The sequence below is a fragment of the Lissotriton helveticus genome, chromosome 3_1, assembly GCF_964261635.1.
Source record: "Lissotriton helveticus chromosome 3_1, aLisHel1.1, whole genome shotgun sequence".
NCBI classification, from domain to species: Eukaryota; Metazoa; Chordata; class Amphibia; order Caudata; family Salamandridae; genus Lissotriton; species Lissotriton helveticus.
The window spans coordinates 158,633,506-158,653,173 of record NC_136061.1 but is presented as its reverse complement, the minus strand read 5'-3'; the positions used below and the strand labels follow the sequence as shown (position 1 = coordinate 158,653,173).

The 19,668-nt window shown below is 50.7% G+C and overlaps 1 protein-coding gene across 2 annotated transcripts in view; it reads right to left on the bottom strand.

Annotated features, from left to right (window-relative positions):
- The window catches only part of MYBBP1A (MYB binding protein 1a), a 678,288-nt gene that overhangs the window by 13,172 nt on the left and 645,448 nt on the right, over positions 1-19,668 (bottom strand). For both annotated transcript variants that reach the window (XM_078679447.1, XM_078679448.1), the window contains exon 25: positions 7,556-7,657. In XM_078679447.1, coding sequence (XP_078535573.1) covers positions 7,556-7,657 — 102 coding nt within the window. The remainder of the gene's footprint in view (positions 1-7,555; positions 7,658-19,668) is intronic.

The following is a 19,668-nucleotide window of genomic DNA, read 5'->3' as shown; positions in this document are numbered from 1 at the left end:
GAATCCATGGTTGACATAAAAGTAAATCTCTCAATTTTACCTTCATATGTTTTCATAATCGTAATAACTGATATATAGGTTACACTGTTCTTTAACCTAAAGGGAAACTTCCATGCAGCACACTATTTTCAAAAGTTCCAGAGTACCTCTGCAAGGAGAATCACACCTGTTTCAGGTCCGCAGAGACTCGGGCACCCATGTGTTTAAAAAAGTTAGGGTGCCCTCAGTCAAACAAATCAAAAAGGGTCCTAGTTTTAGATCTCCCGTTCAAGACTACTTTACAAAAATCTGACAGTGCGCTCAGAGCCCTCCCCATTGTTGGCTTGGTCACTTTTACTTGCTCACTTCTTACTTGATGGCTTGCCTGCCTTCTTCTTGTTTTTGCCCCTCCCCTGGAGCATAGCCCCTTTACAATCCTTTTCATTGGATGGCGTGTATCCTGCTACTACTCACATTTAGGAAACTCAATTTTATTTTCCCTTCAGCCCTCCACGATAACGTATGTGTTTTCGAGGCCTGTTCCTCATTGCTGCTTCCCTCCACCAAACATCCGTCTACCCATGCACGCTCCATGTTGATTACTCATCACCTGCTACTCCACCCCTCTATGGCCTTTTCATTTTTTTTTGGTCTCCTCCAGCCTAGCCTCAATGCCTCCATTGCTGCGTTGCTTCCACTACCCACCGTGCCTCCATTCCTCTATTGGAAGGCCTGACAGCTGTCATTTGCTGCTGAGCAACTACTAAGTACAAAATGTGCTTTCACATTACTTGAGCTACATGTTTTTATTTACCAATCTAAATGGAGTCTACCTCTCGGATCTGTAAATAATGTGCTCGCATCAACCCTAGCCATGGGCACACATCATCACACACGTTCGTTTTTAGGGAAAGACGCACCTTTTTTTGCTTTTTTTTGGTAATGCTATTAAGCGTCGATAAGGAAAATGCTACTTACCAGTATGCATCTGTTCTTGGCATGTAGAGCTGCAGAGTGGCACACTGTGCATTAGATCACCACCTGGTGTTGGGCTCGGATGATTGCAGGTTGTTGTCTTCTTGGAAGAAGTCTTTGTTAGTCCCGATAGGCGACTCCTCCCTTGGACAATACTGCGCATGGGCATCGGCTCCATCCTCAGATTGTTTTTCGCCATGATGGGAAATGATGGAGTCCGTAGTAGATAGTACACTGTGCATTGATTGTGCAGCAGTATCCCCTCTAGCGGTGGTCACCTGTATCCGTTGCAGTAGTTTGAAAGAGAGTTCTAAGGACAGCCTGGCCTACTGTAGCTTGCTGCTTGGCTTGCACATCAACACAATAGTGTTTAGTGAAGGTGTGTGGTGCCTTGCATATGTCCTCTAGTGGTATATTTCCTAAGAAAGCCATAGAGGCTCCTATTTTGCGAGTGGAGTGCGCTCTAGGAGGAACTGTTAGTATACGTTTAGCCTTTATATAGCATATTTGCATACACTTTACAATCCACCGTGCAATCCCGCCTTTAGAGATGGGGTTGCCTTTGTGCGGAGGAGAGAAAGCGACAAACAGTTTTTTTTTTTTATCATTTTGTCCTGTCGATATAGTAGAGTAGAGCTCTTTTAACGTCTAGGGTGTGTAAAGCACTTTCTGCTACCGAGTCTGGGTTTTGGAAAAACACAGGTAGCTCGACAGACTGACTGAGGTGAAAAGGAGTGACGACCTTGGGAGAAATTTTGGATTAGACCTAAGAACCACTGTGTTAGGATGTATTTGAAAAAATGGTTCCTGTATAATGAAAGCTTGTATTTCACTTACTCTTCTGAGAGAGGTGATAGCAACAAGGAAAGCAGTTTTCCATGTTAGGAATTGCAGCTCGCATCTATGTAGGGGCTCGAAAGGGGGTCCCATAAGTCTGGTAAGGACAAGATTTAGGTTCCACACAGGAGAAGGAGGCAACCTGGGTGGGATTATCCTTTTTAAGCCTTCCATGAACGCTTTAATCGCAGGAACTCTGAAGAGAGACAGATGTTGTCTGTTCTGTAAATAAGCTGCAATTGCTGCAAGGTGCAGGCGTATGGAAGAATATGCCAAATTAGACCTTTGTAAATGTAGAAGGTAACAAATGATATTCTGGATGGAAGGGGGTCAATTTGATTATTTGTGCAATAAATTGCGAATCTTTTCCATTCAGCAGCGTAACACGCTCTAGTATTGGGTTTCCTGGCTTCTTTAATAATGGCCATACAGTCTGGTGGTAGTTTTATGTAACCAAACTCTAAGACTTCAGGAGCCAGATCGCTAGATTCAGTTGGTGCGGGTCTGGGTGCCTGACTTCGCCATGGTTCTGTGTTTACAGAGATGGAGTGAGCCGCAACTTTTGGTGTGGAACTAGAGAGAGTTCCAACAGCATGGTGAACCACGGTTGGCGTGCCCACGTGGGAGCTACAAGGATTAGTTTGAGAGACTGTTGTCTGAGCTAGCGCACCACTAATGGAATTAGTGGGAGAGGCGGAAAAGCATACGCAAATCTGCCTGACCAGTTCATCCATGTCACATTGCCTTCGGACAGTGGGTGTGGAAACCTGGCGGCGAAGGCAGGGCATTTTGTATTTTCGTGGGTGGCTAACAGGTCTATGTGTGGATGACCCCATTGTTGGAAGAATGGCTGAAGAACTTGTGGATGCAATTCCCATTCGTGAATCTGTTGTGACTGCTGACTCAACAGATCTGCTATCTGATTGTGAACTCCTGGAAGGTGTTCCGCTAACAGATGTATGTTTTGAGGAATGGCCCATCTCCAAATGTCTTGTGCAAGCTGGGACAGTTGCAGAGAGTTTGTCCCCCCCTGTTTTTGAATATAGTACATGGCTGTCATATTGTCCGTCCGGATGAGGACAGCTTTGCCTTGCACGTGAAGTTGGAAGGATTTGAGTGCTAGGAATATTGCTAGCAGCTCGAGATGGTTGATATGGAGTAGCTGCTGTTGAGCGGTCCATTGACCCCGAGTGGTATGTTGTAGGAGATGGGCTCCCCATCCTGTGAGGGATGCGTCTGTTGTGAGCACTACTTGTGGAACCCTTAGTCAGGTTTTTGGTGTTCCACCACTGCAGAGAGCGATGTGTGTGGCTGTCCACCAACACCAGGTCTGTTAGTTGACCCTGAGCTTGGTTCCACTGTCGTGCTAGACACTCTTGTAACGGGCGCATTTGCAATCTTGCGTGTGGAACTATGAAGATGCAAGATGCCATCATGCCTATGAGTTTCATGAACACTCTGGCTGGGAGAGACTATTGGTGTTGGAAAACAGCAACTACGTTTTGAATGCTCTGTATCCTGGCTGGACTGGGATAAGCTAGAGCTGTAGTCGTGTCTATTGTAGCCCCTAGATACTGATGTACGTGCGAAGGCTCTAGGTGCGACTTGGTGTAGTTTATTGTAAACCCTAAGTCGTGCAACATTTGGATCGTCTGATGTGTGTGTGTGTAACGCACTGAGTGGCCGATTTGGCTTTTATGAGCCAATCGTCTAGATAAGGGAAGACATGGATCTGTTGTCTTCGCAGATGTGCTGCTACGACTGCTAGGCACTTCGTGAATACTCTTGGTGCCGTTGTCACTCCAAATGGAAGGACTGTGAACTGATAGTGTTGTCCTTCCAGCACAAACATTAGATATTTCCTGTGAGCGAGGTGTATAGGGATGTGAAAGTAAGCGTCTTTCAGATCTAGTGTAGCAAGGAAGTCTCCCTGTTGCAGCAGTGGAAGCACTTGTTGCAGAGTGATCATATGGAAATGATCTGATTGTATGTAATGGTTGAGGGGCCTGAGGTCTAAAATCGGTCTCAGGGTCCCGTCTTTCTTGGGAATTAGAAAGTACAGCGAGTAAACCCCCGTCCCTTGTTCCTGTAAAGGAACTAACTGAATCGCACCCTTCTGTAGAAGGGACAGAACCTCTTGCTGAAGCAGCGCTAGATGATCGGTAGACATTGGACGTTGCCTGGGAGGTATGTGTGGAGGGGTTGCTGTAAGTTCTAGGCAGTAGCCATGTTGGATAATCTGTCTTACCCACTAGTCTGTTGTAATGGAGTTCCAGACAGGCAGGAACTGTGTGAGTCTGCCCCCTACAGGAGTGGAATGCTGCGGGGGGAGCGTAGGGAAGTCATTGCTTAGGGGCGGAAGAGGCTCGAGTGTTGTTATTACATCTACCTCTGCTCTTGGTATTATTGCCTCTGTATCCTCCTCTGTAGTAACTCTTGTTAGAGGAGGTTTGTGTCTTGAAAGACGTGTTAGTGTCTGTTCCAGTTTGTTTGGAGCCGCCTCTGTAAAAGGAGCGACGGAAGGAGCCTCGAGCTGGGGTAGACTGTAAGGCTCCCATAGACTTGGCAGTGTCCGTGTCTTTTTTCATTTTTTCAAAGGTAGTGTCTACCTCTGGACCAAATAATTGGTTTTGGTTAAAAGGCTGGTTCAAAATGGTGGTTTGTACTTCTTGTTTGAACCCTGAAATGCGTAGCCACGCATGTCTCCTAATAACGACACTGGTATTAACAGCCCTAGATGCTGTGTCTGCGGCATCTAGTGCGCATTTGATGGAAGCGTTAGATATCAACTTGCCTTCCTGTATGAGGTCAGTAGCTTGATCTTTGTACTGATCTGGGAGGTGCTCAAGCAATTTCTCCAATTGGTCGTAGTGAGCCCGATCATAACGAGAGAGGAGGGCTTGCGTATTAGCTATGCGCCATATATTGGAAGCCTGCCCAGCTATTCTTTTGCCTGACGCATCAATAATTTTGGATTCCTTGTCAGGCGGGGGTGCTTCACCAGAAGTCTGAGAATTGGCCCGTTTACGTGCGTTTGACACCACTAAGGAGTCTAGTGGTAGGTGTCCTTAAATATAGATTGGTCTGAGGGTGCAGGTCTATATTTCTTTTCAATTCTGGGGTTCAGAATGCATGGGGACACCATGGTATGTAGCAGCTCTGTTAATCAGCTGGCCAAACCCAATAGTATCCTCAGGAGGAGAAGGTTTAGATGGGTATGAGGGTGCCTCAGGGACATCAGGTTCAATTGCAGGGTATGGAAAGCCCCACCCAGACGCAGGTTTTGTGTATGGAAAATTCCACGTGCCCTCGCCTCCAGGGTAATGCAGTGTCTCCTTCCCCGTCCCCTCCACCCAGATCATATTCATCATCATTCTGTGTGGAATTTGGTGACAATGGAGATTGTATAGGAGAGGTTTGAGGTGAAATATAGGGAGGAACGGGAGAAGGAGGAGAGACAGGAAAGGAAAAGTGCAGAGGAGAGGTTGCACAGTCCTTTTTGGCAGGAACCACAGGAGTAGATGGTGTAGCTGCAGGTCTCTTCTTGAGTGTTGTGGCACCAACATGACCAGTTTTCGGGTCGATGAAGATCTTTTTCTGTTGAGGATCTGGTTGAAAAAGGTCCTCGAGGCACAACCTTTTTGGGCGCTGATTTCTTCAGTGCCGGCGTAGGTTGTCTAGTGTCCTTAGCCTTGTGAGGTATTAGAGGGTCCTGTGGCTTAGTTTTCGGCGCCGAAGGTGTTGTTTTTGGCTTGGAAGGCATGTTCGAGGGCTTGGAGGCCTCAGAATCAGGCTGTGTGGTTTTCGGCACAGTGTGCGGCTTCAGAGCCGGTGCGTCCTTTGGTTTCGGTTTCGGGACCGAAACAGGTTTTGGTTTCGGTGTCGGTGTCGGCACTTCTTTTGGTGTCAGAGCAGAAGGGTCTTTTGGCTTCGGTGCCGCGGAGTCTTGCTCGGATAAGAGGCACCGGAAGGCGGAGGACATTTTTTCGGAGCCGACGGAAGACTCTTGGTCGGTGTCGAGGCACCGGAAGGCGTGGAAGATTTCTTCGGAGGCGAGCCTGAAGGCGGGACTTTCGAAGTAGATGATCGGTCTGGACTGGGCCCAGCGGGTGGAGTGCTGACCTTTGCCTTCTGTTTGGGCGTATGTGTGGCAGGGGCAGTAGTACTCACGCGCTGACCCGATGGAATGGAGTCGTCGGATTCATCTGCCTCGGACACGATCAGGAGATCCGGTGAGTTTTCTTCGGGAACGAGTGGAGCCTCGTCGTCGAAGATGTCTTCCGGTGCTCAAGCCGATCTCCTCATCTCATGTCGACGGGCCCTCCTGTCTCGGATGGTTTTCTTCGAGCGGAAGGAAGCACAGGCTGTACAGGTCGACTCGTTGTGGTCCGGCGATAGACAGAGGTTACAAACCTCGTGGTGGTCGCTATGTGGGAACTTTGCTTGACATTTAGGCCATTTGCGGACGGAGTCCTTTCCATATGGTGTAGGTCGCACGGCGTCGATAGGCCCAAAGGCCCACTTGGATGACCAGAATGGAAACTTTGGCGTCGAAAGGTGCCGATGTCGAAGGCAGGTAGAATTTGTTTTATGAAGTTCTACGCGTCGAAGTTGCAGAAAAACAGTTTCTGGCCGGAGCGGAGAAACTTTCATCCGAACCCAGTGGCGGGAAAAAACAATCTGAGGATGGAGCCGATGCCCATGCGCAGTATTGTCCAAGGGAGGAGTCACCTATCGGGACTAACAGAGACTTCTTCCAAGAAGATAACAACCTGCAATCATCCGAGCCCAACACCAGGTGGCGATCTAATGCACAGTGTACTATCTACAGCTCATATGCCTCAAACATAACATTTTTGTTTTTACTAATGCTACACAGCAGTGGCAAAAATTATTGACAAAGCCTATTGGGTAATAAGGTGAAATTTATTGACTTTGTCAAAGCTTTTTTTATGTATGTTCAGAGGGTCAGGCTAACCAAGTTTGGTCTCTTCTCTATTGATTTCACACTTGGCAAGATGGTACTAGTAGTCTCTTAATTTTACATTTTCTAAGAAAACCATGATGCCATTCATGCATTTCATGTTTTCGAAACTGTACGATCCTATTTAAAATTTGGATGACAAAATGACTATCGGAGATTAACAATTCTACCCCCCGATTTAGCGGTGTGGAGCCACTATGTCTGTACCGGTGGATTTGTGGCTAGTTCCCCCGTGGGAACATTTGAAAGGACGCCCCATCTGCCACTGTGTCATCAAATCACAGTGGTGGTCGCCCGGCCCCATATAGGACGGAGTGCCCATGACTACTTTTCACTGTCTGAGACTGCTGAGACAGGGAAGACTACAAAAAACCCTGTGTATCACAGATGTTATTTTTTTGTTTTCAAGAAACTCCTGTTTTGAAAACAAAACAAAGTTTGCTCAGCGAGAGCTACAAATATGGGTCCGCGCGCCACAGTTCAGTCCCTTTGATGGAGTAACCATACTAGCGACTCCACTGAAGGCACAGAGATCCTCCTTGTGTGGCACAAATCACTACATGTTCCGGGATCTGCTAGAGCTACCCATCAAGGTCTTGGTGGCCCTCTTTGTTTAATCAATGAGAACATGATAGGTCTAAAACAACAACAGACAATTCATATATTAAGTGGCATAAACCAGCATAAGAAGGCAAGGTCAGTACTGAGAAAAACACATTAAAAAGGCAAGAAATTACACAAGGAGCGCATAAACAACGTGGCAAGAAAGTCATGACATACCTGTGATTTCACCATTTTGATGAGGAAGGCCAATAAATCCAAACACTTCATCACTTTCTCCTGGTCAACTTTGACTTTGAATTCTCCCACCATCTTTAAACTCTGAAAATGAAGCAGACAATATTAGATGCCAAGGCAGATGAATTCCAAACAGGATCATACAACCTGCCTTCTAGACCGACCGCTTTGGCCGTCCAATGACCTGGGAGGGATTGACCCTGTTAAGGGTAACTGAACTCCTAGTCTGTTCGTTATTTGATGCTTTATGAATCTCTTCCCTACTCCAAGACACTCAATAGGAACACCTCAGCAACATCAAATACAGAACGAGCATTGGCATAGCCAATAGGTCTCACCGTTGGGACCTTATAAGTGTTTAGTTATCCAGCACAATATCCTTGGTGCAACAACATCAAGTGTTGCAAACTAAACTAATATAAGGTCCCAAAAGGCGAGACCTATTGGCTCTGCCAATGCTTGTTTTGAGTGAGTGGCTCGTGCAGGTATGCCACTGTGAGGTAGAAATGCTGCGAGTGCTTTTACAGGAGCCCCTGTGACATTACGCCTCTTCAAAATTTATCTTGGGTCGAGTTTAATACTGAAAACCCCTATTCCCGTCTTCTTGCACCCAATGCATCCCTAAATGTCTCAAGTACAGCCGGGGTTGACACTCCTATTATCCCTGCCCTCCAGTGACACTTTACCTTGGTGGACATGGTGGTGGACATGGTAGTGGTGGACGTGGAAGTGGTGGACGTGGTGGTGGAAGTGGTGGTGGAAGTGGTGGACGTGGTGGTGGAAGTGGTGGACGTGGTGGTGGAAGTGGTGGACGTGGTGGTGGAAGTGGTGGACGTGGTGCTGGAGGACGAGGTGGTGGTGGTGGACGTGGTGGTTGCGGACGTGGTGGTTGTGGACGTGGTGGTTGTGGACGTGGTGGTGGTGGACGTGGTGGACGACGTGGTGGTGGTGGTGGACGTGGTGGTGCTGGTGGTGGATGTGGTGCTAGTGGTGGACGTGATGGTGGCAGACGTGATGGTGGCAGACGTGATGGTGGCGGACGTGGTGGTGGCGGACGTGGTGGTGGCGGACATAGCAGTGGTGGTGGATGTGGTGGTGGTGGACGTGGTGATGGTGGTGGACGTGGTGATGGTGGTGGACGTGGTGATGGTGGTGGACGTGGTGATGGTGGTGGACGTGGTGATGGACGTGGTGATGGTGGTGGACGTGGTGATGGCCGTGGTGGTGATGGTGGTGGACATCGTGGTGGTGGTGGACGACGTGGTGGTGGTGGACGTGGTGGTGGTGGACGTGGTGGTGGTGGACGTGGTGGTGGTGGACGTGGTAGTGGTGGACGTGGTGGTGGTGGTGGACGTGGACGTGGTGGTAGACGTGGTGGTGGTGGAGGACATGGTGGTGGTGGACGTGGTGGTGGTGGACGTGGTGGTGGTGGACGTGGTGGTGGTGGACGTGGTGGTGGACGTGGTGGTGGTGGATCGACTATGGGGTAGGAGGGTGCTGGCAGAATGCGGAAGGCGAGGAGGATCTCGAAGGGGGAACATGGAAGAGTAGAAAGAGGGTGAATATTAGAAACAACAATCAGTCTCTGCATGGTAACAGGGACCAGACACATACATCGTTTACTTTTGCTTAAACGCGCGCATGTTTTGCATTGGGTTGTTTTGTCACTCGTGCACGTTTGGCGTTTCCCTTGCAGGAGCGAGCAGCGGCGCCGTCTGTTTTGAAAGAGCAATCAAGATTATTAAAAACAGATGGCGCGGGCAAACGTGCACGAGTTGCAATACAAACGAATGGAAAACATGCACACGTTTAGGCAAGAGTCCTGAGCGATGACTAAAGGTTCCCCTAAGCAGGGCTTGCGCGCTGCGTAGGCGAGACCTAAATAACTAATCAGCAAATGGCTCCACAGGGATAATTTATACAGTCAATGTACCTTAAGTCAACGCTATTATAGAGAGCTGTCTTTGATGACATTTTTTTTAATTAGCACTTATATTCAACATTAGGTGTGAGGCCACAAAATAAATTATATCTGTGTCTTGTTTAACATATGCTTCAGTGTGCAGAACCTCAGATACTGATCGAGCAATGGACGCAAGACTTTGAAGGGCTAAAATCGCCTGTCAACGCCAATTATTTTTCCCGTCCGCATGAGTAGATTAATTCAGTCAATCTGAGAGACTAAAATGACAACCAAACATGGGCTGTTTTGGCCAATCGTATTTATGTATTAAGATCTAACAAGAGGACCCACGAGCATTTATTTATTTATTTATTTGAACTTGTAATGCGCAACAGCTCCCCGCAGCGGGTTTCCCGGCGCCAGGGATAGACACAAGAAGAACAAGCATTTACAATGCAATGGTTTCGCCTTTGGAAAAGTTAGAGCTATTGGCATTATAAATGACAACATTTGTATTTATGTGTTGGTTTTGAAAAAGATAAATAAATGGCATTGCCATTTACATTGCCATGTTAGGGCTTGTTAGGGGTATAGTCGAGATTTATTTGAAGCAAATTGCTACCTGCACTGAGCCTGCTTCTAAACTCCCCCAATATTTTCATATAATAGGAGAAAGACATAAGACTATGAACTTTCCTTTTGGTTGGTGGCTGTAGGTGGTTATTGGACAGTATCTACAGTGGATACTGACGTGTGCAATTACTTTTTCGGGTTTTAAGACTATTTCATCCATTTGTAGAACAGTAACTCATTTTGTAAACTTCTCTCCCAAAAGTGGAAATATGGAGCAGTCGAGGCTTACTCCAAGAGGTGGCAAAGAGTATGGAACTCAATTACAGTATGGCAGAGTATTCACAAGAAATATGCTCAACCCGGAAGAGGTATAGCTTTTAAAATGACCTAATTTACAGGAGGATGAGTTGTGGAATGAATCCACAAAAATACGTTCTGACTCGTTCCCCTGCTCCCAAACTAACGTCTTCTGATGTCTCCACGTGTGCCAAGTGCCCTGAAACGAAAAAAGGAAAAATGGACCATGCTATTGTGCTTCAACCCCAGCAAAATGGAGGGCTCGTCCATCACTGCTGGGGGGAACTAACATTATTATTACTAGCAGCCAAAACAGAAAATAATGGGGAAGAAGAGGAACAGGATGGACAACAGGACATGTTTTAAAATTCCCTGCAAAAAGGATATTTTCAGTTTTTGGGGCACAACAGCTGCGATAGCCACGCCTTCTTGGGAGACAGTCTCAGCTAATACCAGAGCAGAGGAGAGTTGTCCTATACCGGGCATCCAGTAGGTTTTTAGACTGTAAAATACGAGACATTGCTTGTATCCAATGCAGATTTGACATTTATACTAATTTTTGTGCTGGGTTTTTACATGCCCACAGTAACAAAAACACACAAACACGTCTCGGTCTAAAAACTAGGTTAGTTTGTATACTTTTGGGTTTTAAGTCCCCCTCCCCCCCAACAAATGGCACTCCTCTCTTTCCGTTACCTCTTCAACCCCTCTCGTGTCCTCCTTCTAATAGAGTAGTTCAATAAGCTATTCCACCAAAATTGATGGGAAACCTGAAGTTTACATTTCCTCCATCTTACGGACTAACTTCCGCCCCTGCCCCTACTCACTCACCTAGACTGGAGCAGTCGATGCCTCGGTCCGGGGTCTCCCCCGCCCCCTTATACACGCTGAAGAGCCAGGAGCCCTGGAGGTCCTGGAAGCTGCAGTTAGCCGGTGTGTCGGGCAGGGAGAGCCCCGGCACCAAGAGGAGCAGCAGCGGCAGGAGGCAGTGCAGGGCCATGGGGGTGCAGTGCGGTACCCGCAGAGAGAGTCTGACCTGAACGACGCTGAATAGGTGCCGAGGAAGTAACTTGGCTGCAACTGCGGGTCCCGAGTTTTGGGCGAGATAAAGTTTTTTAATTCCGGAAGGTCACATGACCCAGTTCGGTAAAGTCAGGCGATGCGGTCACATACCGAGAACAAGCACCTACGAGGACACAGGGGGCGGGAGAGGACACGAACGGCGGGAGGGGGGCGGGAGAGGACACGGACGGCGGGAGGGGGGCGGGAGAGGACACGGATGGCGGGAGGGGGGCGGGAGAGGACACGGACGGCGGGAGGGGGCGGGAGGACACGAACGGCGGGAGGGGGGCGGCAGAGGACACGGACGGCGGGAGGGGGGCGGGAGAGGACACGGACGGCGGGAGAGGGGCGGGAGAGGACACGAACGGCGGGAGGGGGGCGGGAGAGGACACGAGAAACTCCGCCCAGGGAAAAAATCTCGGGAACGCCCCCGAATCTGGTCCGGCCTTGACGGACAGATCCGGCACCCAATGGCTAGCCTCCATTTATGGAGCTAGCCAATGAGAGCCGGGGGACGTTCCCGAAGTCCTTATTGTTAACAAAGGATTTCACCTGCGCCGAAAAGCTGCGCAGAGCGCAGCCTTCGGTAGGCGAAACCCAAAAAGGAAACACAATACAGTACAATGAGCCAGCTAATGCGAAAGGACAGATCTACTGAAAGAGCAGTCTTAAGTCTTTTCCGAAAACGAAATAGATCAGTCTCAAATTTCAGGGCGATAGGTAGTGCGTTCCAAGATTTGGGGCCTAGATGGGAGAAGGACCGACCCCCCATCTTTACAAGTTTAAATCTCGGAACACAAGTGAAATGGGCAAAAGGTTCCCGGGATGTGTGCTGCTCATCCCCTGAGCCAGGTGCTAGGCAATTACACTCCGTGTGGGGAATATGGCCATTGCACATGCCCCTACTTAAGGAACTCTGCAAATTCAGATCTAAGTTTTAAAGGGTTTCAAATGGTCAAATTCTGCAGCCAGGCAGATGGAAAGGACATTTAAGACTGGAAATATCATGTACAAACACTAAGCACCACTTCTCTATATGCTACACAATATAGGGAGTATACATTTTTAACTGGGGATCTAAAGGATAGTGAAAACATTCACAATGGAATTTGAAGTGGATGAAAAAAAAACGATGCAACATCAGGCTTCAGGAAAAATATTTGATACAGGGCAAGAGAGCAAGGCATGCGCGCAACTCTGAATGCAGCTTGAGAAAATGTGCTATCTCCAAACAGAAGGTGCCCTTTTCTTAGGCACAGATAATCTGCCATACAGAAACCGAAAAAACACGTCAATGTGAAATATTGGACAGTATTTTAGGACAGCAATAAGTAACAACTCAGGTTAAAAGATGGAATAAGAAGCAATGGCTAGATACGCCAGGCCTAAGGGATAAGCTGCCTTCATTTGGCGAGAGGGGTGAAAAGGAATCTTCTCGCTTTCATAAGGCGGCCGGTATAAGAGGTAGCTTGAGAGATGGCTAAGAGCTCATATTTGTAAAGGCAGACTGGCTACTCCGTTATGAAACTGCTTTGGTTTTATTTCTGGTCCTATAAAAGGCAACGAGAACAAAATTACCTTAGTCAAACGTTTTACATGTGATAAATGCATCCTTATTTAAGAATAACAATTGAAGGAAAACGGTACATAAGTGTTTTTCTCCAAAAGTATCTACCCAGCAATTCCTAAAAAAAAGTAGAAATCATTACTATTCCAATGGTTTTTATTAACATTGTTTCTCAAGATTTGAGGTTTATTTCTATCAAAAATAATTTAGCATATGTAATGAGTTCGTTTAACTAGGTTTGTTCATTTTGCTTGTTTTTCTTCATTATTGCCCCGCAGGAAAAGAGATAGCCTGGTAATACAGTCCCTCTGCTCCCCCGTTTCCTTTCCCTCCACACATCGCACTTCTTTCTAGCCCACTACATGACTTTCTTTTGGTTCCTTTTCTTTTGTTTGATTTAATTTGTTTTGTGCGTTCTTGACGTGCCTCAATGTGGACTGCTCCCCTTCTTATCCGCTAGCTGTCGCACAAGTTACTACTTGTGTAACGATATATCTGTAAGAGACATTAGTTAGTGATAGATTCCTTACCTTAGAATATCCCCAGGCGTCAGACTGGATCCGGCAAATTTTGCGTAGCAGTACCCCTGCGCCCCGGCAGGCGTCGTCAGCGGCTCCGCGTCCGTCGTCGGCGTCGTTAGCGCCGGAATGACGTCGTCGGAGTACTTAGACGCCGCCCATGCGCGCTGACGTCAGTTCTGATACACAGCTTTTCCGCGCCAGATACGCAGAGCCATGATAGAACCAACACTGGTGCCATGAAACTAGGGCCCTGAAAGGGGATGACCTTAACCCTAGATATCGGTTCGCAGAACGGGGAGGATGGGTGGGTCGGTAAGGAATCTATCACTAACTAATGTCTCTTACAGATATATCGTTACACAAGTAGTAACTTGTGCATCTGAAAGAGACACGTTGGTGATAGATTCCTTACCTTAGAATAGATACCCCAGCAATACCAACCCCGGTGGTGGGTCTGCGAACCAATAATCACACCAGGAAGTCCTGGAGGACGGAACGGCCAAAGAAGCCATCGCTCTGGACTTGACTGTCCAGACAGTAGTGTCTTGCAAACGTGTGCAGCGAGGCCCACGTAGCTGCCTGGCAAATGTCCTGCAAGGGCACACCCCGGCCCAGGGCAGTTGTAGTAGCCGTGGCCCGGGTGGAATGAGCCCGCAATCCAACAGGGGCTCCTTTTTAGCCAAGGAGTAACATGCCTGGATACACAAGATGATCCACCGCGAGATAGTCCGTTTGTGCACCGCTTTCCCCTTCTTAGCGCCCACGTAACCAACAAAGAGTTGGTCATCCACCCGGAACTGGCGTGTGCGATCCAAGTAGAATTAAAGCGCACATTTTGGGTCCAGACGGTGGAGCCGCTCTTCCTCTTTAGAGGGATGCGGTGGCGGAAAGAAGGTGGGCAAGGTGATAGACTGCCCGATATGGAAGGCCGTGACAACCTTGGGCAGGAAAGATGGCTTAGTACGTAACGCAACCTTGTCCGGATGGACAGAAAGGAAAGGAGTACAAGAAAGAGCCTGGAGCTCACTCACTCTCCTGGCAGAGGTGATGGCAACCAGGAAGGCAGTCTTCAAGGTAAGACGAGGAAGAGGACAGTTGTGAAGTGGCTCAAAGGGAGCGCACATCAGAAACGTAAGAAAAAGGTTCAAGTCCCACTGAGGCATCACAAACAGAACAGGAGGGAATGTGTGTGTGATGCCCTTCAGAAATCGATTTACAATAGGGGACTTGAACAAAGAAGGTTGATCATGCAGCCTTAGAAAGGCTGAAAGGGGAGAAAGGTAGCCCTTGATAGTGCCCAGATCAGAGCCCTGCTGGGCAAGAGAAAGAAGGAAGAGAAGAACCTCCGAAAGAGGGGCAGCAAGAGGATCCACAGCCTTTGCTGTGCACCATGCCACAAATCTGTTCCACCTGCAGGCGTATACCGACTTAGTGGAGGGACGCCTGGCTGCCAGAATGACATTACAGACTTCAGGAGGCAAGTCAAATGGCCTCAACTGTCGCCGCTCAATCTCCAAGCATGGAGGTGGAGACTGGACAGGTTCGGGTGGAGGACCGTCCCCTGCTGCTGCGACAGAAGGTCCTCCTGAAGAGGCAGACGAACCGGGGGATCGACTGACATACTTAGTAGCTCTGGATACCAGTACCTTCGTGCCCAGTCCGGAGCCACAAGGATGACTTGTTCCCGGTCGCGCTTGATCTTCTTCAGCACTCTGGGTAGAAGTGGTATAGGCGGAAAGGCGTATAACAGACCGCAACTCCACACGTGACGAAAAGCGTCGCCGAGCGAGTGCCGCCTTGGAAATTCCAACGCGCAGAACTGATGACATTGCGCGTTCTCTTCGGTGGCGAATAGATCTAACCAAGGCTCTCCCCATTGCTAAAAGAGGCCTTGCGCCACGTCCGAGTTCAGACGCCATTCGTGATCCATCAGGCACCGACGGCTGAGTTCGGCCGCCCTGGCGTTCAGAGAACCTGCCAGGTGTTGAACCACCAGGGTCACGCCCTGCTGTTCCAGCCACTGCCAGAGGCGCAGAGCCTCCTGGCAAAGGGTCCACGACCCCACCCCGCCCTGTTTGTTGCAGTACCACATGGGGGTGGTGTTGTCCCTGAACACCTGCACTACACTCCCCCGGACAGAGGGGAGGAATGCCTTCAGTGCTAGACGAATCGCCCGCAGCTCCAAAAGGTTGATATGGAGCTGGGACTCCGCCGGAGACCAGAGGCCTCTGATCTCCGCCTCTCCCATATGGCCTCCCCAGTCCTGGAGGGACGCGTCCGTCACAACTACGTGCTCCGGCTGGGGAAGGGAGAGGGATCTGCCACTGACCCAATCGCGGTCCGTGAGCCACCACTGCAGCTGTCTCGCAGTGCCCTCCGAGATCAGGACATGGTCGGAAAGGTTGCCTTGATGCTGGGCCCACTGAAGCTTCAGGTCCCACTGCAGAGCTCGCATCCGCCACCGAGCGTGATGCACCAGAAGGATGCAGGAGGCCATCAGCCCCAGAAGCCGCAGCGTCAACCTGACCGATACCCGGGATAAAGGCTGAAAGAGTGGAATCATAGCCTGAATATCGCGGACCCGCTGTTCGGGAGGATAAACCCGAAACTGCGCCGAGTCGAGAACCGCTCCGATGAAGAGGAGCTTCTGAGAGGGGCACAGGTGTGACTTTGGCACATTGATGGAGAACCCCAGCTGATGCAGGAGGTCTGCCGTCGTCTGGAGGTGGCAGACGACTGTCTGGGGCGAGCCCGCCTTCAACAACCAGTCGTCGAGGTAGGGGAAGACTGAAACCCCTAACCTGCGCAGATGAGCTGTGACCACCGCCATCACCTTTGTGAACACCCGTGGGGCGCTGGTAAGGCAGAAGGGGAGCACGGTGAATTGAAAGTGCTCGTGGCCAACCGTGAACCGCAGGTAGCGCCGGTGGGCCGGCAGGACGGGGATGTGGAAATAAGCATCCTGCAAGTCCAACGCTACCATCCAGTCTTCTGGGTCCAGGGCAGCTAGGACCTGAGCTAGTGTCAGCATTTTGAACTTCTCCTTCCGGAGGAAGCCGTTGACGTTCCGTAGGTCCAAGATAGGGCGTAGGCCCCCTTTGCCCTTCTTGGGTACCAGAAAGTAGTGGGAGTAGCAACCACACCCTACTTCTGGCCCAGGAACGCGCTCGATGGCCCCCTTGGCCAAGAGGGCCGTAACTTCCTCCTGCAGAAGTCGCAAATGATCCCCCGATACTCGGTGGCATGGCTGGAGGGGAGGGAGTATCCCCTTTGGACGATTTGCAGCACCCACCCGTCCGACGTGACATTGCGCCAGTGGAAGAGGTGATGGCGAACCCTGCCACCCACTGGCGTCACATGGGCCTGAAAACACGGACTAGGAAGGTTTTGAGGCAGGTGCTGCGGAGGGAGGTGTGGACTGGGCTCGCCGCTGTCCCCGACCGCCGTTATGGCGGTTTCCACGGCCACCACCGCGCTGCTGAACATTCTGCGGTGCGTGGCTGGCAGCTCGTGTGGGGTCGCCCCTTCCGTGGCCACGAAAGGAGCGAAAGGCACCCGATTGCTGGCGTGGGGCCGAGAGGCCCAAGGACTTGGCCGTAGCCCTGGAGTCCTTAAAACGCTCCAGCGCATGGTCTGCCTTGTCGCCAAAGAGGCGACGGCCATCGAACGGCATGTCCAGAAGAGTGGACTGGACATCAGCCGAAAAGTTGGCGGTCCTCAACCAGGCATGGCGTCGAACCGCCACCGTCGTTGCCATCGCCCTGCCAAGTGAGTCCGTGGTATCCAGCCCACACCGGATGGAATATCGCGCTGCATCTCGACCGTCCGCAAGGGCTTGGGCGAGTTTAGCCCGGACCTCCTCCGGGCATTGTGGCAGCACATCCGCGACCGTATCCCACAGGGTGTGGGTGTAGCGGCCCAAGAGGCATGCGGTATTGACAGACCGCAGTCCCAAACTGAGGGACGAGAACACCTTCTTCCCGAACTGCTCGTACCTCTTGGATTCGCGATCGGGCGGGGCCGTCGGAAATGCGGTCTGGGAAGTAGAGGCCTGGATGACCAAGCTCTCGGGGGTGGGATGGGTGGACAAAAAGCAAGGGTCGCCTGGAGCCGGGCGGTAGCGTCTGGCCACGTTCCTATCCACAGGCGGACCTGAGGCGGGCTTGGACCAAGTGCCCACAAGAACGTCACACAAGGCCTCATTAAACGGCAGCAGTGGCTCACTGGAGCTTGCCTGCGGTTTAAGGACCTCAGTGAGGAGGTTAGTCCTCACGGCCGCGACGGGGAGCTCAAGGTTTAAGGCCTTGGCCGCCCTCGTCAACACTACACTGTAAGCAGCCCCCTCCTCTGTAGCCACGGTGGGAGGGGAGACAAATCCAGTGTCCGGCGAAGTGTCAATACCACTGGCCTCCCCAAGCTCATATGTCCAGTCCTCTTGAGACTGGCATTCCTCTGCCAGAGGGTCAGCAGAGCCCTCCCAATCACCCTCGTCACCCATCTCCTGTAGAACAGGTTCAACAGACGGGGCCTCCTCATGGAAATAAAAATCTACAAAGGCCGCCAGAGTCGGACCGAAGGGAACATTGGGGACGGCGTCCACAAGGGGCGCCGGGTTTGACACCCGCGGGGCCGGCGCGGTCGTGAGGTCGACCGGCGACGACCCGGATCTGGAAGCGGATCCGGTGAGGTCCTGCGGCGCCGGGACCGAAGTCGCCGGCGGCGCCGGGGCCGAAGCACCCGACGGCGTCGAGGCCGAAGCACCCGACCCGCTACGGCCTCCAGCGGGGGCCGCTGGGCCCGAAGACGCCACGGGACCCGGCTGAGGAGGGAGGGACCTCATGGCCATGAGGTACCTCTCGATCTCCTCCGGCGTCGCGCCATGCCCAGGGACCTGAAGGTGTGGGGCAGGTGGCGACGCCTGCGACTCAGTCGGAGCCACGTGGGTGGTGTCACCCGAACCCCCGGCCGCATTACGCGAGCGTTGGGGTGGGTCGGAGAACGATGACTCCTCTCCGACCTCTCATGCCTCTTACCTGAGGACTTGGATCCCGATGACCGATGTCCACTCCCGGAGCTGCGAGGACTCCGACCCCGCGACCGGTCCCTCGACCGGCGCGGGGCCGACTGCCGTAGCTCGAGCCGCTTGCGGGACCGCTCCCGCCTAGCTTTCGACGTCAGGGCCCGGCAGTCGGAGCAGGTACGGTCGTCGTGGTCGAGGCCTAAACACTTCAGGCATCGGCGATGGGGGTCGGTAACCGACATCAGTCGGTCGCACTTGGAACAGGGTTTGAACCCGGGCATCCCTACCGGCACCGTCGGAGTCGAAGACTCGAGTAGAAAAATGATCACAAAGATCGAAAAGTTTAGTCAAAAGCTGGCGCGGAAAAAAGAAGAACTGACGTCAGCGCGCATGGGCGGCGTCTAAGTACTCCGACGACGTCATTCCGGCGCTAACGACGTCGACGACGGACGCGGAGCCGTGGACGACGCTGCCGGCGCGCAGGGGTATTGCTACGCAAAATTTTCCGGATCCAGTCTGACACCTGGGGATATTCTAAGGTAAGGAATCTATCACTAACGTGTCTCTTTCAGATTACCTCTTCTCTTCTACCGGTCTGTCTCTTCTCTGTCACGACTTGGTACTTCCCCCTTCTCCACCGTCTGCCTTCCTTCTAGGAATAGGGGAAGAATCCATGGGCCGCGGATAACCGTGCCCCACTGGCCTCATCTTGTAACATTACTTGCACGAGAATGCAAATTTCCCCCAGGAAAACCTTGCTATTCCAAGTATTTCTCACTGACACTCTGAAGACACAACTTTGCTATGCTGTGGATTATATGGTTTTTGGCGAGTAATAAACACAGTAGGCAACATGATATGAACATGGCTACCACGAGCCTTTAGTTTTAGCCACTTGGCCTACATTCAGATATGGCCATAACCAAGAGATAGTTGGTGAGTTTTCCCACCAGTGAGTTCTTCCATTTCCCACACAAGGTTAGATCTGAGTGACACCTGCAATTTTATGGTACTAAAACTAGGGTACGATAGGGATGAGAGAGTAATAGAAGGATGCACTTGGATTATTTCATTGGATTTGAAGAAGCGACCAGCAACTTTGTCTATTATCTTCTACATACCTCAATGTAGAGCATGAACATGAACATGATT